Source organism: Sarcophilus harrisii, chromosome 2, assembly GCF_902635505.1.
Source record: "Sarcophilus harrisii chromosome 2, mSarHar1.11, whole genome shotgun sequence".
NCBI classification, from domain to species: Eukaryota; Metazoa; Chordata; class Mammalia; order Dasyuromorphia; family Dasyuridae; genus Sarcophilus; species Sarcophilus harrisii.
Window position 1 is genome coordinate 569,096,349 of NC_045427.1, and position 23,538 is coordinate 569,119,886.

The window sequence follows — 23,538 nt, forward strand, 5'->3', positions numbered from 1 at the left end:
TCAAGTTCACCTAGACAGCAAATGATGGAACCAGGATTCAAGCTTGTTTCTCTTACCCTATATCTAGCCCTCTTTTCCCTATGTCTGCTTATTATTTGACATTCATTCAGCAAATATTTATTAAATACTTTTTGTGTATTTGGTCCTGGGAGAAACAAAGTTGGTTAAAGGATAATCTCTGCACAAAATGAATTCACCATTTTGTAGAGGAATTTATGGGAAGATTCAGATCAGTACAATTTAGGAATACTCGGTTGTTTACTTGGTTACTTGAACTCATGGCTCAGAGCCTTCCCTAGGACTTTAATAAGAAAAGATCATCCTGGAACAATGATCGAGATTTTAATGTGAAAAAATTAAAATGTCTTCCTGCCCAAGGTGAATAGTTTCTGTTAGGAACTGCCTTAATGTGTGCTTCCATACACATTTTCAACACATATAAGGTAGGAAGCATAAACGTTATGCTAACAGAGTTAGGTGGTTAAATCCCTTTATGATTGGACTGTAACTTATCTTTTTTTTCCCCCTTAATCAAGTCTTTTATTTTCAAAACATATGCATAGATAGTTTTTAACATTCACCTTTGCAAAACCTTGTGTTGCAATTTTTTTTCTCCCTCCCTTCCCTTTACCTCCTCCCCTACACTGAAAGTAATCTAATATATGTCCAACCTATCTTTTCAGGTTTTCTTCCTGGTCCTCCTCTCATTTCATGAAGAAGCTGAGATTCAGTGAGAATACGGACTGATTGTTTCTCAGACCTGAATTTATTAAGCATAGTTTTCAAAACGTAGGGGGAAAAGTGATGAAGGCAAAATGTCATTTACACATCATGGAAATGTTTCTAGATTTGTGTGCTTTTAATATCCATGTAGAAAGAAGCGACAATTTGCAGATGGAAAAGAGAGTTGAAAGCAGTGATTATTAACTCAAATCTCCACAGCCTCATATTATCTTACAAAACCACAATTTAACATTATCTGTGTTGTGTTGCATTTTTCTTCATTTTGTTAAACATTTCCCAATTTCATTTCATTCTAGTGCTCTACGCATGACACTTCTAGTTTAAAGTAAGGACTTGTGAATGGTTTTGAGGAAGGGTGAATAAAGCTGTGACCTTGAGCAACTACCCACCCATGAGAAAATTACTTTCACAACGAGAAGCCTTAGTAGTTCTTATATTGAAATGGGACCTTCTTTGTTTTAGTAACTTCAAGGATTCCCAATTTCATCTGTGTACTTCTTTTCCTGACAGATAGAAATCCTTTGTGACTTGTTAGAGCTAGTCCTTGGGAATCACTGTCATTGGAAACTCAAGTGATTAGACTAAATTGAATTGACTTGTTGATCACTGCAGTCAACTTGATGCCTCTCCAGACTCAGTTAAGTTGGTCCGTGCTCAGAAGGCAGACAAGCCATACCCATGTTTGTACTGAAAGCATTTTGAAAAGAGATCTGAGTTGATGGGGAGAAGCAGGGAAGGATTTGGAAACTCAGGCTGGGGGGTGTGATGACTTTTGGGGTCATTTTCAGATAAGGATAACTGAGAATCAGAGAGGATATTAGAATCCTGACAAAGGGCTGGAGGAAAGAAAATGGAGGGATAATATAGAAGAGTGATATGAAGGGAGAGAAAACATTGGGCTAGAAATCAGAAGGCTTGTTTTCTAGTCATAACTATCACTCACTGATTATGACTTTTAACCTCTTTTGATCTCATTCTGCTGTCTATAAGATGAAATGGTCATACCCAACCTGCTTACTTGAGGGTGGTTGTGAGCATCTAGTGAGCTGATAGATACGAAGTAAATTGAAAAACTATAACATGTTGGGCAACTTTAAGCTGGTGATATTATTGTTAGGTACCATTTAGAAAAGCTTAACTATATGTATTTAAAATAGAAATATGAGGTGTTCCTGAGGCTGAGAAATTCAAAGTCAGTGCTAATGTTTTCCATTTTTAGAATTCTGCTCTGGTTGTCCTTTGAGTACTGAACAATAGTTCTGTATTGCCTTATGGGAAGTACTTGTACTCCATAGCTGTGGTCCTTGACCATTCCAATGTTAGTTTTTGACAATTTGACCATTTTTTCCTTTGCAGAAATGGTCGCTTTCAAACCTCTTTGCCTTTTTTCTTCCTCTTCCCACTCCTGTACACTGTGTGCTCAGTCTTCTGATAGCCATGGCTTTCTCTTCAGTTAATACAGTGACTCATTAAACTGCTTATCTTGAATTCCAGTCATCAAAAAGTAGAACTATCTGGATTATTTTTTTCACACACCCTTCATTTTGCTTTTATGAGAGAGACAAGAGACAAATGAACAGTTGGATATATTATGGGATTGTTTCCAAAGTCAAACTTCCTAGGCATGCCCTTAGGTTAGTGAACTTCTCTCCTCTCCATGCATATATGGGACAAGACAGTGGAACTGGGTAATGAAGGTGATGACTGAGACCAGACAAGATTTTGACATGAAAAATCTTGAGTTGCTTTCTGAAATTATGTTTCATTATATTTTAGTGTTTCACCTGTTCCAAGTCTTTCCTTTAGCCTCATACTCCAGCTGATGGATTTAGTCAGTCAGATAACCAGATAATTTTGCTTCTGACAGTACCTATCACCCAGTTTTCTGAGTCTTAGTTTTTTAATCTGTAAAGTTGAGGTAGTTGGGCTAGATAGATGGCTTCTGAGTCCCTTCCAAATCTAGATCTTTGATCCTGTGATCTAGCCTCTGTCTCTCAGCAGAGACCTCATTGTTTATTTTAACAGAGAAAACCAAGCCCTCTCTCATGAACTGTCTCCTTTCTTTCTTCTCTTTCAACCAATCAATCAATCAACATTTATTAAATACCAGTCATTGTACTTAGCATTGGGCATATAAAAAGAGGCAAAAAAACAGCTCCTGCACTCTAGGAGCTTACAAGAAGGCAACTAACAATTTTATAGGGAAACAACTTACACACAGATATAGACAAAGCAAATTATATGCAGCTTAAATAGGAACTAATTGAGAGAGCAAAGATCTTTGAGTTAAAAGTTTGGGGAAGATTTCTCATAAAAGTGGGGATTTTAGTTGAATCTTAAAGGAAATCAGGGAGGTCAGTAGTTGATATATATCTGCAAAAGCCATGTGTCCTCATCTAATTCTATTTTTCACTTCACTATCAGAGAGTGAAATTGTCTGTCTTTTTACCACTTGCCTCCCAAATTTTATTCCTTCCTTCCTCTAATGATCTCCATCAATCAATATTTCTCATCTTTATTTTTTCCTACTACTGGTTTCTTCTTTTCGGACATTAAGCATATTCCAGTCTCCTAAATCCTAAACAAACTTTTTCTTTAGCTTACTATCTTGCAAGCTTTTTTGTAATATCCTTATGAGCAGATAATATAAATATTTCTAATTTTACATATGAGGAAATTTAAACTTGAAGGTTAGGTGACTTGCTTGGATCACTATGCTGGTACCTTGACCTTGAAAGGTCAGAACTTGAATCCATGCCTTTTTTCTGATTCTGAGCCCAGCTTTCTGCCATATTTTCTTCCTTCTTTCTACTGTTAAACTTCTTTGAAAGGATAGTCAGCATTTTCTATGTTTTTTTCATCACCTACTAACTCCTTATAATCTGACTTCCATTGCTTTCATAATACTTATATATCTCTATGTTAATTTAAATCTCTTAAAAATCTCATTAGTAGAATCTTTTATGGATTTTATCTTCACTTAATCTTCTACAACTTTTGATAGAGTTGATTATTCCCTCTTTCATGATTTCTTCAAATGTCCTTCATACCTGGCTTGTTTATTTTTTGCCTTTCTCTTTCTCTTTGTCTCTTTCTACCTCTATCTCAGTTTACTTTCTGTCTCCTATCTCTCAATGTTCATCAGTTTCTATCTCTGGTTCTGTCTCTATCTCGACTCTCTTGCTCGCTTTTATGGCTTAATTGTTCCTTCTATGTCATTGACTCCCATTGAATATATTTCAAGCTTTTCCCTAAATAGTTGCTCATTTCTAACTTTTTTAAACAGATATTTTCTTCTGATGTCCCCTTAGCAATATCTAAAAATGAATTCATCACCTTTCCATACAAACCTGATTCTTTCCCTGTCTTCCCTATTTCTGGTAATAGTAAAATTACATTCTGAGTCACCTAAACTTGGAACCTTCTAGTAATCATTGATTGTACTTGTTCTAATACTAATTCCTACACACAACTCCAGTCATTTGTTGGGTCCTGTTGTTTCCTTTTATATAATAGCACTGCTTCCCTTCCCCTTTCTACTTAGACTATTGTAACTCAAATCCAGGTCCTTATTTCCTCTCACCTTGACTAGTGTAATCCTCATTTAGTTCCCTGGCCTCTAGTGATTCCTCATTACTAATAGCTTTTTAGCCTAATTTTGAGGCCATCCATAATATGACTTCCACCTATCATATTTTCTCCTTTTTCCCATATTATTTTCTTTCCCACATGCTGTGTTTTAGCCAAACTAAACCACTTCTGTCATGTCCTTTCTTAGCACCTAGCATTCACATAGAATAAACTCCCCATTTTCCCACATGCCTGGAATGTGCTTCTTCATCTCTGCTGTTAAATTATTGTCTTTTTTCAACATTCAGCTGTGTAATTTGTGCTGCTCCTTGATTCCTCCCCCATATTGTCCCATTCCTCAGATTTTGTTATATAATTTTATATCTTTTTCCTTACCATAATTGGCCTTGTATCATATTATTCTTTGTGTGTGTGTGCATATGTCAGTCATATTCCTTCTATTAGTTTTAATCTCTTTAAGACTAAGGACTGGATCATTATTCATCTTTGTTTTCCTAGAGTGCTTTCCACTTTATGAACTACTGTTTATTGAAATTCCGGTTTTTATTTTTTTGGGGTTTTTTGAAACTGTTAATTTTCATACAAATATATAGTAGCTTCCAGTTAATACAAATAGAATTGTAATTTGAATACTTAACTTTCAACAAATCTGCCTAAATGGTAATTCATCATACTGAAAAATTACATGTGAGTTCTATTCTCTATAAACTTAAAAGAATAGCTAACCTCTTTCTAGATAGAAGAAGATGGTCATTTGTTCTCCCTTCTTTTATTAGAGTGTAGTATTTAAATGATTATTCAAGAGGGTGGTATGTGTGCATTCATATCACTGTTAGTTTTATGCTTGTTTTTTGAGATTTTAGGATTAGATTATAGAGCCGAAGAGGACCTTCGAGGCATCCAATTGAACGCTTTCATTTTACAGATTAAGGGACTGAGGCACAGTGTGGTAAAAATGACTTTCCCAGAGTCACAGAAGTAGTAACAGGGACAGGATTTAAAGTTATGCCCTTTGACTAAGCAGAGAAAGTCTTTGGTTCCAAGCTCTTGTCAAGGTTCATCTTTGTTCTAAAAGGTGAGGATCTGGAGACTTGGTGTCCAAGTCTTTGATGTACCTCCAACTGGCTGTGTGACTTTGGGCATATTGTATTTCCCCTCTAGGTTTCAAATTTCTTAGTCTAGTAAATGAGGGTGTTGGACTAGGCTCCTCTGACTTTGAAATATTTCTGAGTAGACATGTTCAGACTTTTATTTATCTTTTATTTAAATATTTGTAGTGGTCAAGGAATAATAATAATTTTCAATATTTATATATTGCCTTAAGGTTTGCAAAATCTTTTCTGTTCATGTATTATCTCAACTGAACTGATCTTTGTAACAAAGCTCTGAAGTAGGCGCACTGTTATTACCCCTATTTTGCAGATAAGTAGACTGAGGCTGAGAGCTAGTTTGAATTGTCTAGCATCACATAGCTAGTAACTTTCTTAAGGAAGATTTGAATTCCTGTATGTTTCCCTCTGAGGTATGACATAATGGATAGAGGGGACTCCTTGGAGTAAGAACTGGATTCATATCCTTAATTTGCTAATGCCCCAGGCACATCTCTAAGACTGAATCAGAAGTGAGTTTTTAATGGAAAATTGAATGATTAGAAAAATACTACAGATATACCTCTTTTAATTGATTTAATGAAAGCATGAGATTAGGTCAAATAATGTTTTAGGCATTTTAGGAGGGTGCTAAAAGCTGCTGATCTCTAGCTGTAACTCAGATTTCCATGGATGAAGATTTGTGCTTCAGACTACCCTCCAACTTTCTTTTCTCTTTGGTGGGTGTGCTTGTGTGTATGTGTATGTGTTTATGTCATGTGTGGAGGGGGAGGAGAGAAAAACAGAGGAGAGAGAGAGAGAGAGAGAGAGAGAGAGAGAGAGAGAGAGAGAGAGAGTGTGAAGGTGAGGGAAGGAGAGGGAAAAGAGAAAGAGAAAGGAAGAGATATTGGAGGAGAGAAAAAAAAGAAGGAAGAGAGAGGGAGAGAGAGAGGGAGAGAGACTGACTAGATGTCTTCAAGATTAAGATCAATAACATTGATGACATGAAATATAACTGACCAAGGCAATTATTAATAATTATTTATAATGATGCAGTGAAATTGTGCTATACTTTTTTCAGAATAACCCAGTGAGTTTAGTTCTTCAATGGAGTCTGACTTTGAGATCCCATGGACCATAGCATGCCGGGCCCTTCTCTCCTCCACTACCTCCTGAATTCTGTTCAAGCTCATGCTTGTTGCTTCCATGACACTCTCGATCCATCTTATTCTCTGCTGTCCCCTTTTCTTTTTGCTCAGTCTTTTTCAATATCAGGTTCTCTTCCAATAAGTCTAAATCTTCTCATTATATGACCAAAGTATTTAAGCTTCAGATTCAGCATTTCTCCTTTCAGTGAATAGTCTGAGAGAGCCAGGTAGTACATTAATTTTATCCCCATTTCACAGATAAATCTAGGAAAAGTTAAGTGCTTTACCACATGACCACATAGCTTGTTAAATGTCAGACTTAGAAGTAGCTCTTTTGACTTCCAAGCCCAGCATTCTGTTCATTATGCCATGTTGTCTCTCATTATTTAAGCTGCGTTTATATATCATAACTGATACTGTGTTAGAGATGGGTAGGGCTGACTTGACTGGACATCACATTTCTAAGCAACTCTTCCTAAATAGATGGGCATGATATTTTCCCTCGACTCTCAAGCTGGTTTCCTGTTCTGGTTTATATAAAATTCAACAAGTAAAGTTTACAGGTAACAAACAAGCAGATGGTGTTCTAGCCATAAGATGCCCTTCAGTAGAAATTCATGTTCTCTCCCTTACATACACACACACATTTTTCCCCAGGAAAGGAAAATGCTTCTAACGTCAAGCAAGTGAGGAATTTCACCTCAAACAAGAGAATTATCTTTGTGGTTTGATTTTCTTGTTGATGATTTTCTTCAATGGGAGGTTATGCCAAAGTCTCTGGGGAAATGTGTGAGAGATTTTTGAAAGTGTGAGCCTTTTTCCAACCAGATTTGTAGAGGGTATTTTGTTTTATTTTTGCTCTTCCATTTCAGAAAGACGGGGTAGTTATTTGGGTGAGACTGTGGTCTAGTGGTTACAACTTGGGACAGTGAGTCAGAGCCCCCTGGCTCTGACTATTCCTAGTTCTCTGCTTGAGTCACCCGCCCATGAAGCCCTAGCCCAAAAAGTCACTGTGGGCCACTAAACATATTTTCTTGAGATATGCTATTTTGGATTTCTTTCTTTGCCAACTTGTTTCTTAGATGTAAGGGAGATGTGCTGCTTTATGGTTATTTGTAGGATCTTTTTAGCCATCTAGCATACAAGCAAGTAAAAAGTTAAATGTTGTCAGTTCATCCATCTGATCTACAGAATGTAAAAGGAAGAGATATTTCTGTTGTACAGAATGTAAAAGAAGGAGATGTGGGGGTCCCCCCCCCAGAGGTGGAGTATTATTTTTAAACATTTCTTCTTCTTTTAAAAATAATTATAAGACCTATTAAAACTATCCCCAATGCAATAGTCCATCTGTCATGTTCTTCTTCATCAACTCTTTCATTGGGGGACTGGGGGGAGAAAGAGAGAGAGCGAGAGAGACAGACAGACAGAAACTAGGCCCCATCCCTGGAACATTGGAAGCCTGCAAAGAACTGGATTATGTGTACATTGTTGTATGGAACCTAGAAAAACAAATTTAACTTCCTAATTTTGCAGATGGGCAATTTTGAGTACCACCCAGAGAGAAGAAATGATTTCTCAATCCAGGCTTGAATGATTATTCTCAGTTTTGTTCCTTTAGGATTATATTGGGAATACCAAAACTTCCAACCCGGTGCCCCCAGCCATCATCCTGGGAAGCAATGCTTATGGAGATGCAGCTTGGTACCTTGTTTCTCCAGATGTTATAGCCATAGTTAATAAAGACCTAAATTAGAAAGTTTTTTTTCTTGCTTGCTTGCCAAAAAAGTCCTCAGCATTGTCAGATGATTCAACATCAGGTAGTGCTGGCATTTTATCTGTGAAAATGACATTAAAAAAGAAATCTTAGCATCTGCATTGTTTTGGTGCCTTAAGAACCATGGGAATTTTCTATTCAACTTGTAGCTGAAATCTTTCATAGGTGTTGTATGCCTCTTTAGAACATGAGCTCCCTTTTTTTTCCTTCAGGTCCACAGTATCTACTGTTTATTTGGCTAAGTTTTTCATTCTTTCATATGAGTCTTTCCATATTTTTTCTGTTGCCCATATTTGTTCTTAATGGTGATAAGAGTACTCTGTTATATTGATATATTTCCATCAAATTTGACAGCTTGATGAATTGTCCTTGAGGGATATTACTGCCTAAATTAACTAGTGCTAGTCATTAGCATTTAAGCATGCTCTGCTTTGAACAGTGATAGAAACATAACAAATTCAAGTTTTGCAACCTTTCTTTTGCAGTATTCAATATAAAGTTTATATCATTAGACTACTTTTATCACATAACTTTCATAATTTCTAAGGTTAAATATATCTTAAAATATTTAAGATATTTAGGGTATTTTAAATATATCTAAGATATCAAGTATATCTTAAATATATTTAAACTTAAAAGTTCATTCTAGATTTAATACTATTACAAAAAAAAATTTGGGACAATTTTGAACACTCACCATGTTGAGAATATCATTCTAGGCATTGGGGGAGATGAAGAAAATTAAAAAGAAAATGATGAGTTCTTTATGAGTGGCATTTGCCTTACTTTTCTTTTTGCATCCCTAGTTTCTATCTCAGTGCTTTGTACACAGTAATTACTTAATAAATGCCTCATTCATTCATTCATTCATTCTTTTAGATTCACAGATTTAAAATTCTAAGGGATCTTGAAAGCTATTGATTCTTTTTTTTTTTTTTTTTTAAATTTAATAGCCTTTTATTTACAGGATATATACATGGGTAACTTTACAGCATTAACAATTGCCAAACCTCTTGTTCCAATTTTTCACCTCTTACCCCCCCCCCCACCCCCTTCCCTAAATGGCAGGATGACCAGTAGATGTTAAATATATTAAAATATAACTTAGATACACAATAAGTATACATGACCAAAACATTATTTTGCTGTACAAAAAGAATCAGACTCTGAATTACTGTACAATTAGCTTGTGAAGGAAATCAAAAATGCAGGTGTGCATAAATATAGGGATTGGGAATTCATTTAATGGTTTTTAGTCATCTCCCAGAGTTCTTTTTCTGGGTATAGCTAGTTCAGTTCATTACTGCTCCATTAGAAATGATTTGGTTGATCTCGTTGCTGAGGATGGCCTGATCCATCAGAACTGGTCATCATCTAGTATTGTTGTTGAAGTATATAATGATCTCCTGGTCCTGCTCATTTCACTCAGCATCAGTTCGTGTAAGTCTCTCCAGGCCTTTCTGAAATCATCCTGTTGGTCATTTCTTACAGAACAGTAATATTCCATAATTTTCATATACCACAATTTATTCAGCCATTCTCCAACTGATGGACATCCATTCAGTTTCCAGTTTCTAGCCACTACAAAAAGGGCTGCCACAAACATTCGTGCACATACAGGTCCCTTTCCCTTCTTTATAATCTGAAAGCTATTGATTCTTATCTTCTCATTAGGTGGAAGAAAAAACTGAGAGAAAGCTATATTAAATGACTTGTGAAGGTTTACCTAGGAAAGAAGTAGCAGAACCAAGATTTGAACCAGTTTTTCTATTCTCCTTTATTCTTCATCCAGTACAGTGCTTCTTCCTCAATTTCTCAAAAGATTTGACCATTCCAGGACACGAAGACGTCATTGATTTGTTCTAGGGGGAAGGGGTTGCTGTGTGGTGGGGGAGGAATTTGAGTACTTGGGAATGTTTACCTTTTTCTCTGTCTGACAATTTAACAGGCTCTAAAACCTTCTTTGATTTCTCTCAAGTACGATGGTATAACCTGAATTTTGGGATCTTTGCACAGAGAGACGCCTAAAGCTTAACTTAAGCTCCCTAAGACATATCATAAAACACTATTTTGGAAAAAACCCTAATGATCCATGATCAGAACATTATTATTAAACAAGGGATTGAAATGCTTAAGCCAAGATGGCCTTATTTTTTAAAAAATGAAAACCGAGTCGAGGCCATTTCATCGGTTTTCAGTACCATAATTCCCACAGCCCTTTTTGATTCCAGTTTGCTGAAAAGTTTAATGTTTTTGTAGGCAATTCATAATTTCCACGTTTGAGGCGGCTAAGGAGGAAGAGAGCCTGAGCCAGTGGTGTTTTCATAGTGGGATGGTGGGAATTTTTTTCCCCTTGTAGAATGTAAAATGAGTGTCAAACTTCTGGGAAAAATCTGGTGAGAGGTATTCCTAGTCTTTCTCAAATCTAAGGCACCATCTTCTTCAAGATGTAGCTAGGACCCCAAAGAATAGAATTTCCTGCTAGTTAGCATCACAAGGAAGGAAAGGATTTTCCTTTTGGCTGAAATAGTATTTAATTTTCATTTTCCTTCTTATTAATAAGGACCTATTGCAGAAGTAGACAAAAATCTGTTAAATCCATCTTTTCTTTCTTTTTGGGAGGGAGGGATGTGAATATGTATAAAATCACTTCCTTGTCAGAATTCTGACCGGGTCTTCAGCCAGCAAAAATGTCCCTAGAGTTTTTGGTTTATAATCTCTAGTGTCATTCACTGATTTGTGGGGGTCCTGCAATTATGTGTAATATCATGTCATTGTTAGAGTGGGAGTGGAGGGAGAAGGAGGTGTTTGCTCCAAGGTAACTCTGGAAGCCGTATGCCCTTTCTTCACCATCTGGATTTAGTTAGCTGTCTCTCGGCAGTGGGGCCGAGTCTCATTTCCTCCGACCAGTAATGTTATATAGGCAGTGATCCTGTTCTGCCCTAACATAATTGAAAATTATGTGTATTGTAGGCTCTCAGTGCTGAAATGTAGGCTCGTAAAAATATGTGGTGCAGGTAGCCTGTGGAGATTGGATCTGGCACACAATGAAGCTTTTATGTAAAGTAAGAATTATAAGCCTTCACATTAATATTGCATTATGGGAATGACAATTTGCGAGCGCAGGAGCCCTTGATGGAGACCTGGCGCGTAGTAGGTCCTTAAAAAATGCTTGCTGATTGACCTAAACCAGACTAATGTTTCATCTTTTATCAGAAGGATGAGCCTCTGATTTGGCTTGTGCAGTGTTTGATGCAGGAAACCATTCCTTGGCCTTTGCCACAGGAGCTGGCATTTAACGGTGGGTTGAGGTTCAATTTGACTTTGTCCTGGCATTTTTATTTTTTAAAGTTGTGGTGGAAAGGTGAGTATTGGCGTATTGCCATTTTGGTAGGCCTCAAGGAAATGACTCTGTGGAGTGGTTTTGACCAGTGTAGCCCATGTGTTTATGTGGTTGGTGCCCCCTGAGTGAGAATGGGAAAAAGTCAGAGGCACACAGTCTCCCCACAGCAGGCTGAACAAACTCCCATAGTAGTCATAGAATATTACAGTTTCTTTTTTTTTTTTTTTTTTTTTTTTATTTAATAGCCTTTTATTTACAGGATACATACATGGGTAACTTTACAGCAGCAACAATTGCCAAACCTCTTGCTCCAATCTCTCACCCCTTACCCCCCCACCCCCTCCCCCAAATGGCAGGATGACCAGTAGATGCCAAATATATCAAAATATAACTTAGACACACAATAAGTATACATGACCAAAACATCATTTTGCTGTACAAAAAGAATCAGACTCTGAATTATTGTACAATTAGCTTGTGAAGGAAATCAAAAATGCAGGTGGGCATAAATATAGGGATTGGGAATTCAATGTAATGGTTTTTAGTCATCTCCCAGAGTTCTTTTTCTGGGTATAGCTAGTTCAGTTCATTACTGCTCCATTAGAAATGATTTGGTTGATCTCGTTGCTGAGGATGGCCTGGTCCATCAGAACTGGTCATCATCTAGTATTGTTGAAGTATATAATGATCTCCTGGTCCTGCTCATTTCACTCCGCATCAGTTCGTGTAAGTCTCTCCAGGCCTTTCTGAAATCATCCTGTTGGTCATTTCTTACAGAACAGTAAAGAATATTACAGTTTCAAGGGAAAGTTAGATCACTGTTAGAACTTTTTCAATTTTGGAGGAAGAAAATGAAGTTCTGACAGATTTTATGATATGCTCATGAGTCTGTAGTCGGTAGCAGATTTGGGAATAGAGGTCCCCAGATATTTCTCTCTGAGCATCAGACTGATGCTATGGTGTCAGATTAAGAAATATAATTTTTGGTGTTTGGGTTCCAATCATTCCTTTCTCCCACCATGTCTAGGAGTGCCCATTGTTCTTCTAGACTGTTAAAAAAAAAAGTACCTTCTTTCCCTAGGATGGAGATGACCAACCTGGAATAAATACAAGATTTTTAAAAGTTCAAGACTTCAAATTGTTTAGTTAGGAAACTAGTTTAAAAAGAATCTTGAGAGGGTCACATCTTTTAGAAATGAACGTGAATATATATATGCCTATAGTTTTTAATTCAGCAAAAATTTATTTGGTTTTATATTTATTATTTTACATTAATATTTGCTTATGAAATGTATTTTCATGATGCATTTAAGGAGATTGCTGCCTATGAATTCTTGACTTGGGGCAAAAATAGTTGCTTGAGGGCTGCATTGTCAGGGATAGTATAGAAGATGTGACTGTAGCTGCAATCATGTCATGAGAGGGAAAAATTGTCCCCTATAGATTCTGACTTGCGCCCTTTTGTCAGTTGTACGTGTGTGCGTGTATGGTTCCCCTGAGGAAGAGCACTAGATGATGGGGATCATTAACATGGTGGCAGAGGCCTGACTAAGGGACCAAGGTCATGAGTGACCATGAGATGGGGAGGGTGAGTGTTGGAGGTCAGGCAGCAATTTTTAGACTTCTCTAGGAAGAAATTTGTTATCCTGTTGTAGTTCTTTTCTCCCCTTACTCAGGGTAAGGGTAAGAGTCAGAAAAGGCTTTATGGAAGAGATGTTATTTGATCTGGATCTTTAAAGGATGTGTAACATTTCAACAGGCAGAAATGGGCAAGATTCAAGAAGGTACAAAAAGAGTAATTCCAAGAGGTAAGGGCTGACAAGAACCAATGTTTGTGAAGATACTGTGGTTGGATTTTTCTCTTAAGCAATAGATTACTATTCAAGATGGTTGAGGTTACTTTGTGTAGAATACATTAGAGGGAGAAGTAATTCTGTATAAATAGGAAAGGAAAAGGAAAATTCTGTATGAATAGGACATATGGATGTAGAAACACACAGTACTAGCAGGCATAAGACCTGAGTTTTGATTTTGTGACACTCCACTTAGTTCTTGTGTGATCTTGGGCTTCGGATATCACCTCTGGACCTCAGTTCCCTCATCTGTAAGATGAAAAGATTGAATTTAGATGACCTTGAAGGGCACTGCCGGTACTAAACTCAATTTCTCATGGAGCAAGTAGACCTTGCCCTATATAACCACAGCAGGAATAAGTTCTTTAATTCAGGAAGGTTGAGGCAAGATTTAATTAAGTAGTTCCTTCATTTTCAGCCTGAGGGCCAAGTATCTCCATTAGGCAAATTCAGAAATGTCTCTGGTCTTTGGAAAGGATTAGTGTGCAGGACACATTTGTTATCCAGAAATATATTTATTTGATAGTTTATAGGCTGAATTATCTCTTCATCTCATCTAATGCTTAAATTAAGGACCATTACACACTTGTACCTTGTTTTCTTTCAAGTAAAGGATGATTGTTTTAAAAAGGAAGATAGTTTGCTTAAAAAAGCATATTTGGGATGGAAGGTTTCCTCAATATTATTGCCTGAGGTATTGTAACAGTACAATAGAAAAAGTACAAGTTTTAGAACCAGATTTTGGGTTCAAATCCAATCTCTATTTCCAAATGATTTTCCAAATCACCTGACTTGCTCTGGGTCTGCGATTCTGGGATACAAAATGAGAGGGTAAGAAGCCTTCTGAGTCTTTTCCAGTCCTCTGTCTCTGTTGGTCTCTGTATCCTCCTCCTTCTCATCTCTCCCCTTTCCTCCATTATGATTGGGATAGTATTAATGGGATCATTTAGAGAACATTCTTTTGAAGTTAACTATGTCATATTAATTAAAAGGTGAAATCAATCAGCTTTAAAAGTTGGTATTATCTTTCGGCTTGCTAAGCAACAACCGTAGAGATGGGAACCTGTTACGTTGCTGCTTCGTTACACACATACATACACAGTCACCCTCTCTCATGCTTTTTTCCCCATTTTTGTTTCCCTTTCCAGTATCTCCAGATGAAATGGCCACTGCTTGATGTTCAAGCAGGGAGCTTACAGAGTAGACAAGCTCTCAAGGATGCAAGGTCTCCGTCTCCAGCACACATCGTTGTAAGTAATCTCACAAAGGCATTTGTTGCTGTTATTGAGAAAAGCTATTTGGATGTTAAGAATTTGGGATTATTGCAGTTTTTCCTGTCCTTTTTTTTTTTTTTTTTTTTTTGGTAGGATTTATGAGTAGAGGGGAGGCAAAGGAAAGACATAGGGTGGGTAGTTTTCTTAAAGGTTGTATTATCTATAAGGTCCTCATGGCTGGTGATATATTTAAGAAGTAGAAAAATCAGAAAAATATATATTTTTTCCCACCTTTGTGAATTTTTCTTCCACTTGTTCTGGGTCCAATCGGCATGGAAAAAACCATTCACAAGCATGGGCATGTCATTACCTTGATTCTAGGAATGATGTTAAGGAGATATCCTCTTCATGATCCATGATCCTCCTCCTTTCCCCTTGATTCCTGGATAAGTAATGGACAGGAGGTGAGGGAGAAGGGAATCAAAAGCACAAAGGGAACAAAGTCCTGCATTTTTAGGTTTTTGAGTGTAGCAATATCTTTTTTACATATCATTGGAAGATCTTCTGTATCTAAATCCATGTAATGATATTAGAGTAAAAATGAATTTGAGAGGCTTATGCTGTATTTGATGTATGCAGTTGCAAATTTTGTGGATGTGATGTCAGAAACAACTTATATTTAGCACCAAGCAATGACCACATTCATGAAGGAGTTATGTCCACATATATTTTTAATGCACTTTCTTACTTAAAGAGTTTGTAGACATGTAAAGCAGAGTTTTTAAATTAACCTCTTGAGAAGATAGCTTGGACTTATTAGAATATTTTCTTCTCTATATTTTATCACATGTTGGGCTTTATATTTTAAAAATAATTAATGGATGACACATTTTTATAATTAATCTATGACAGGTAGAATTATGCAAAACATGGAACTATTCATGTATTTTTTATTGAGGATCATAAAATCCTATCTTTGTATATTTTGCCTCTATATTATGTTTAATTTTTAAAAATGAGATTTAATACATACACATTTTTTTTAAAAAAGAAAATCTTATAATAGTATAGTTAAAATAAAATCTTGGAAATATCTTCTCATGCAAATCATAGCCATTTGGATATATTTTATTTAGAGAAACATTCTGCTGTAAAGAGTGGCCTATAATGTAGCACAATTCAATAGTAATAATAATAATAATAATAAGTAATTAAAAACATTTTTTGTTTGGTGTTATTTTGTGTGAGAAGTATCCTGACCTCATGGATGAGGCTTTGGGGTTAGTTTTGTGACCATGGTCAGACCCTTTAACTTCTCAGAGTCCCAGGTGAACACTCTAAGAGAAGACTAAGTTGTAGATCAAAAATATTGGTAGATAGAAGTTTCCATATATGTGATTCTTCATTTTCGTAAGACTAATCTCAAGGCTCTACCAAATAATTAATGATGATGATATAATAATAATAACAATAATAACTACAGAATTTCTTTTTGAATATTGGCAATTTGGTACCATAAAAGAATGAGAAGCAGAGCAGTATTTGCTATGAATTTTGTCTAAAGATGTTTCTTTTGTTTATCCAGATGAATTTGCTATTCCTTCATTTAATGGAATTCTAGAATGTTAGATGAGGAAAGGATCTTAGAAATAATTTAGTTTAGCCTTCCATGGTGTAAGGGAAAGAATGCTAGATTTAGGATAGGAGGTTTAAACTCTGGCTGTGTTGAAAGTTTTGTAACTCTTCTGGGCTTTCATTTACCTCATTTACCTTCATTTACTTTAAATGAGGAGGTAAGGGGGAGATTGGATGGATGATCTCTTAAGTGTCTTTCCAATTCTAAACCCTGTCATCCCTTACTTTACAAGGAAGAAATGTGAAGGCTTTTGAAGGAAAGTTCTCTATTCCTAGGCCACAGAATTAATCATGAACAGAGGCTGAACAGGAATTCTTCCCAAGCTTCTGCTTGGTATATATTTTTTTCTGGGCAATCTTGGATTCTAGCTTCATCTTTCATCATAATAAGGCTACACTATATGGCCTCTTTAGGTCCCTTCCAACTCTCAGTCCTTGAACCAGTGACTCTAATAGAAACAAAGCCAGTCTATGTTTGTGGTTCCATTACCTTTAATTTGGTACCATCAGTGAAATCATCAAGGCAATAATATAACTGCCAAATTGTAAGCCTTGAGTTGGCTTCCATTAAATGAGACTTCTCAACAAACAAACAAATAAGTGGAGGTGAGGCAATGAAAATTTATCTTAGTGAGTCAACGGTTAATTAGGATAAAGTCATACAGCCAGCAGAAGATGTAATTGAAAGAAACTTTAGAGATCTCTAAACTTGAATTTCTTAACTTGTTTTGTGCCGTGAAACCCTTTTCTGGTGAAACATATGGACTCCTTCTCAGGATAATGTTGAGGAGAGAGACAGAAAGAATATGTAAGATAACAGTGGAACCAATTATATTAAAATGTAGTTATCAAAACATTGAAAAACAAAACAAAAACAGATGAATGGATATCAGGTTAAGAACCCCATCTTAGTTCAAACACCTGGTCTTAGTGAGGAGTGAGTATCAGAGAGGAAAAATTACTACATTCAATGCTCTTTCCAATATACTAATCCAGTAACTTCATTTTACTGATAAGAAACCTGAGTCCCAGAGATCTGAATTGACATCTCGGTGACATAGGGCTAACACAGCTAGGACTAGAAATCACATCTCCTTCTTCCAACCTCTTTTCACAGAGTTTTCTCTGCCTGCTCTTAGAAGTGCTTAATTCAATTTGAGTTGACTGGAGAGATGGAGAATCTTATTTTCAGTCTTTCCTATGTGTATTATGATAGATGAAATGTCAGTTAGATTTGGAATTGGGAAACCTGGGTACATTTTCTGTAATGCCTTTAGCAGCTTCTGAGTGAGGAAGTTGAATGAGATGGTATTAATTTGTCATCCAGATGCAAAACTATGACTTTGTGATCCTCTAAGATAGGTCACACTCTTAAGCTTGACTTCTTCTAGGTCAGAAATGGTTGGTTGGAAATACAGCTGTGGAGAAAGATGAACATTGTCTTAAGAAGTCTTTTAGTACAAAGCTGCCCAGGGTCTTTGAAGGAGATCTGGGATGGGCACACCCCACGGTAGGTGTGCCCTTCTGTGGTCTTCACATCTCTTTCCTCCACTGGCTTTGAATTTGAATTGAGTATGTAAACTTGGGAAGGTGGCTTGTTGCCAACAAAAACAAGGAGGGTTATCCAGGTTCTAAGAACCTTATATTCACATTTGGAAATTGAAGATCAGAGCAGGGGGGCAGGGACTGGCGGAGATGGCAGAATATTTTTTCCAGGAAGCCTGAGTCAGATTCTGTGTGGGTTTTGGCTAGGCAGGCAATAGAAGTGTCTTAAGGACCATTTTCCTCTTTTGTTCAGTGAAAAGCATGTTGTTTACCATAGCAACCACTTTGAAGCATGTAGTACCTCAGTGATGGAGACCCTTATCCAAGGAGCCCCAGCTGGGAGTTGTAATATGATCTTTTGTGATCCTTATGGTCTTCTTGGGGGGGGAGCAGAGGGAGTGGTGCTTTGTAGAGGTGGTGGAACAAGAGAAAGAAGGAGTGGGGGGGGCACTAAAAACAGAAATAAACAATATATTTAGTAAAGATGAACTAAAGTTTGTGGAACACATAACACTTGTGTTTTAGAAAAATTATATTTTTTATTCTGGGTGAATTTGGTTATTAATTGTGTATGTTCTGGAGCAATATATTCCATAAAAGAACATATGAATGGTGACATTCTGAGGAAGTGGTGGTAGAGGCAGGGGAGGAAGTCAGATGAGAAGATTGTGGAAGGCAACTGGATTCAGCTGTATGTAGTTTTCTTCTACATTATGCTTCATAATCCCTCACCCTTAACCTGTTTTGCTGCTTGTTTGGGTGAGTAAAAATCTATGCCAATTTGAATTGGGGGGAAAAATGTGATTATGCTTTTTCAGTGGGCATAAAGGAATGTTTATCCCAGCCAAATTTGTGTTGGGTCACATGAATAACTATTTAGTACACATGTGTGCTGTGGGCATGTGAAATGATGTATAATATATGTGTTATGCTTTATATTTTAAGTCTAGATTAGAGATAATAACAATTGGGTCTCTGTAAGATTTTACATGAATCTCACCTACTAGTGTTAAAATCAAGTTACAAACTTTAAAATGTTCCAGAATTGGATTTCAGCTATAACCTAACATTTATTACTTGTATAATCTTGTTTTTCCATTTAAAAATATTTTCTTAACTTTTCATCAAAACTATTTCAAAATAAATGACTTAAGATCACTTCCTAATTTGTCTGAGATTTAAGATATTTACTAGTATTTTGGCAGAACTGTTTCTTAATTTTTGACTTGAAAGTCAGGATCAGAGACTATGATTAGTAAAGACATTGATAGCTACAGATTAACTAGGAAAATAGATGTTTTTCTCTACATTTAGATTAGGGTAGTAGTACATAGAGGGTCAGGCATAAAAAAACGGAGGAATATTGGTGGGATATTTTTATTTGATTATCAATCCTTCAACAAGATTTAGTTGATGTGGTGAGTAGTTTATATCCTAAGAGATTTAACTTGAAATGTTATGTCATGTATTGAGTAAATGTGTCTAATAGATAGTATTTGAGGTTACAAATAAGATAATAATTTTAAAAAACCACAACAGCCCACACATTTTAGTTCCTGTAACTGAAACTGCATCCTATTTGTTATATATGAGCCAATTGCTGTTAATCTGGGTTCAGAAACGAAAGGGAATTATTTCCAAATGATGCCTGAAAGCAAATGTGAATTTATACAAATTTCACTCTTTTCTTCTTTTTTTTTTCCTCTCCTTTTCAAATGACCTGAATTAGACCAATATTCAGATTCAGGAAATAATCAAATTCTTTTCCCTCACCCTCAATCTTTTCTTCCCCACATCATTGCTCTATCTTTTGCCCATTCAAAACTTCTCCATGCCTGAGTGGTATCTTTTTTCTATTTCTCGACTAGATTTTGCCTATTTCAAAATAACTGCAAAAAAAAAGGTGGAATCCTACTGAGTTGTAGTCTTCTGAGACAATATGCTCAGTTGAAACTGCTCTAGCTGATTGGGTGAGCCCATGGGTTAGAAGGCTTTCCCTGGATGCTACCTCTGGTATCTTTGCTATACAAAGACTTTCATTTAACTTCCTTTGTACCTAGCAAAAAGAGATGCTGTACCCCCAAATGGTGGTATTTTGGCATAGTATATCTTTTACAGAACGGCAAAAGGCTTCCCAAATTCCTACAATTTCTTCGGGGTTGACTTTTGAAGTTGATGTGGATTTTTACCTTGGGGTAGATTTCAAGTACGGCGTGTTCTTCTGAGTAATGAGCAGAGAGGTATGGCATAAGAAAGCAGGCTGACTCCTGAAGAACAAAGGATGCTAGGTTGTGGTAGCAGGATTTTTTTTCCTATTTTGTTTAAATGCTGAAGGAGAGAATAAAACTCTCATAAAATGTGACATGATGGAAAAAGCTTCAGAGAAGGTTTGTGCTTGAGGTATGGGGCTTTTCTCAGTCTGCAAAAGGGATAATATGCCTCTGATTATTTTTGTTATTGAGTTGAGGAGGGGAGGCAGTGACATAATTTAGATTTAAAACAGTACCATCTTAATTGCTACCACGGAAGAGAGTAATACAATTGGAATCAGAGGACCTGGCAAATCCTTGTGACACTTATTTCTAGTGTGACAGGTTTTAGTCCCCTTTCTGTAAAATCTGGAAGTTGGACTGGATTATTTCTTAGTCCCTATGCATTTGAGATTAAAGTTGAAGACAGAGGAGCAAAGTTACTTTGCGAGTCTCCCCATTCCTCCACTTTTTTGGCTGATGCAGCTGTTACTCTGTGGTAGAGTCTTCTGGGACACCTCTTTTAGGGGGGGTCATGATCCCCTTTGGCCAGAGACACTATTGAGAAAAAAATCTTTGTGGTAAAAACTCTTTTGTTTAGACTTTGACAGTGACTCAGATTCATAACCATACTTGGTTTTGTAAGGAGTGGATGGAAGAAAAATCTTTTATTAATTACTGTGTTCTAGGAATCATGTTAAACGCTGGTGATAGAAATATTGGACGCCAAACAGGCTCTGATCTCAAGCCGTTAGTGTTCTCATAGAGGGAGACAACACATATTGAAGAGTGCTATCAGTCAGTTCACTAAACTTGAATTTATCAAGTGCTTATTTTGGACCAGGTCCTAAGTATTTGAGTTAGACGTAGTGCTTAGGTATATTTGGTATACAAAGACAGACAAAATCCAGATTGTAGTCTCAAGAATCTTACATTAGCTTGGGGGGGGGGGGGGATGATAACATATAAATAACTAGGTACATACAAGATACATACAGCACAGCCATTTGTTTATTGTAGAATCTTCCAATGAGATCACTGAATCAGCCACTATATAAAGAGAAGTGAAGATGAGTCCCCAAGACTTGGGGAGGTGCCTTTGTTTAATGGATGTGATCTAGATTTGTTAACCTTCAAGAGAGGCTGAGAAGGAGCTATGAGCAGGTGAGTCTGGAAAGTGAGTGTCGTCACAACCCAATGTATCTAGGAAGAAATGGTGATCTAGGCAGCAGAGCAATCAAGAAAGATGAACATTGAGAAAAAGTTCAAGGAGCTTGAATTCAAATAGGGAGAGATGCTACCTTCAGAAAGTGGAATCCAGGGAAGGCAGTTTATTCTGATGAGTTACAGGGATAGCCAATTCATCCCCTTGGCAGTCAATTGACTTACCCTTTCCAAAAGCCAGGTTGCTGTTATTTTGATTATTCTGCACAAAGCAAGTAGTCAGCTGAGAAGGCAGGGCTGATGAGAGAGTGGTTTCAATAGACAAGTGTTTGGGATGTAAAGCATCACTTAGTCTGAGGCTGGCTAAATGTCTTGGACAAGGCAAGTTTGCCTTCATTTAGTCACCAGTTGTACTGACCTAACTCCTAAAGTTCTAAGGCTGTGGAGGTTATTTCCCCGGGGACCTCTGGGTACAGATTCTGTTTCTTGGTCCAGGTAGGGAGAAGGTTATCAGGCAGAACAAAACAGATGAAGATATGACTTGATTATTTGTCTAAATGCTTTCTGTGTCTACAACATTGCCTAAGGCCCTGTGGTGTGCATATGTTATGATTCTGCCTGCTGAGAAATATACAGTTTGGTTGAGCGTTACACACAAAGCTATTATTGAATGAAAATATAAGTATATAATCAAGTAATAAATTATATGGCATATTGTCCCTAAGAATTCAGAGATTGGAGAGCGGTTATTGTTAGATTTGGAAATGCTTGGGAAAGAGTGGTTCAGGCACAGGGCCATCTTTCTGTCCGGATTTTGGAAGAATCCAAAAATATCTTTTTTCCCTTTAGGCAGAATAGAAAAATGGTGATTTGATAACTGTCATTTATCTTTGGCCTCTTGTTCAGTAAAGACTTAGTAATCCTTGCTAACTCAGGGTCTTGGGCTGTTACCAAAAAAACTTTTATTGAAGAACTAGGCTTTGTTGGGGCCTCCCTCCAATTGCAGGATAGAGGCTGGAGATGCTTCTTAAAATTGGTTGGAAAGAGATTTAGTCTATCCTAAATTACCACAGTGTTCCTCTAGTTACAGGATTAGATTGGCATTTCATAAAAATGGACCTCCAAAGTTTTGTTGAATTTACTTAGTTTTGGCTTCCAGATGGGCTATTTCTTCTGGAAAGGAAGCAGTTATTAAAGTCAGTTAGCATGTGTTTTTTAAAAATAAATTCTTTTTTGTTTGTTTATTAATATTGCTATTACCCTTATATCTGTAGGATCCATATACAAAGTATGTACTATCAAGTAAAACTAATTTTTTTAAAAAAATGTGTCTTTCATACTACCCCTGTATTCTGCTGTTGCCTAGAGATGTGATGAGGAGTGTTTCACTTGCCGTCCTCAGAAGTCATTACTGATTACTGTTGTTGGCATTTAAATAAAATACAAGAAATATTTGTAAGGTAGCTACTACTGTTGGATGAATATTGTGGTGTTCATTGTGATGAAAAGCAATCTTGCCACGTAGCTCATAATTGGTCTACAAAGCAGAGCTTCTTTTAAACTTTTTTTGTGTCATGGATTCCTCTGACAGTCTGGTGAAGCTTATGGATCCCTTTTCAAAATAATGTTTTTAAATGCATAAAATAAAATATATCGGATTACAAAGGAAACCAGTGACATTGAAATATAGTTACTGACATTTAAAAATTTTTTTTCTCCATAGTTCCCAGGTTAGAATTCTTAAAGAGGATATCTTTTGTTCCTGTTTTTTTTTTTTTTTTTTTTAATTTTTTAATACTCTTCTCATTTTAGTAGGACTGAATAAGTGAAGGAAAAAAATTTCAAAGCCATGTACACACAGATAGTGTCTGATTTGTTTTAATTTTTTCTTAGCAATATTCATTTACATTTCACTTCTTACCAGGTTAGGTAGTGACCTAAGAGAAAAATAAGGTGGCTTTTGGAAATGGTACCCCAAATTAAAAATTACACACAGACTTTTGCTCGCTCAGAAACATACACTGTCTTTGGATGCAAAAGTATTTATACTTATGGACATGAAGATGAATGAGGACTAAATTGAAGACATCTACTCTGAGGCCTTTATAAATGATATATTCAATGAGAATTTGAAATATATTAGCTTGTTCAGTACCCATACTTTCAAATACAATTCTGAAATTAATGGAA

At 36.5% G+C, this 23,538-nt stretch overlaps 1 protein-coding gene across 33 annotated transcripts in view; it reads left to right on the forward strand.

Moving 5' to 3' along the window:
- TCF7L2 (transcription factor 7 like 2) overlaps positions 1–23,538 on the forward strand; it is a 227,746-nt gene that overhangs the window by 77,911 nt on the left and 126,297 nt on the right. For all 33 annotated transcript variants that reach the window (XM_012541082.3, XM_012541077.3, XM_031955861.1 and 30 more), the window contains one exon: positions 14,690–14,791. In XM_012541082.3, the coding sequence (XP_012396536.1) occupies positions 14,690–14,791 (102 nt within the window). The remainder of the gene's footprint in view (positions 1–14,689; positions 14,792–23,538) is intronic.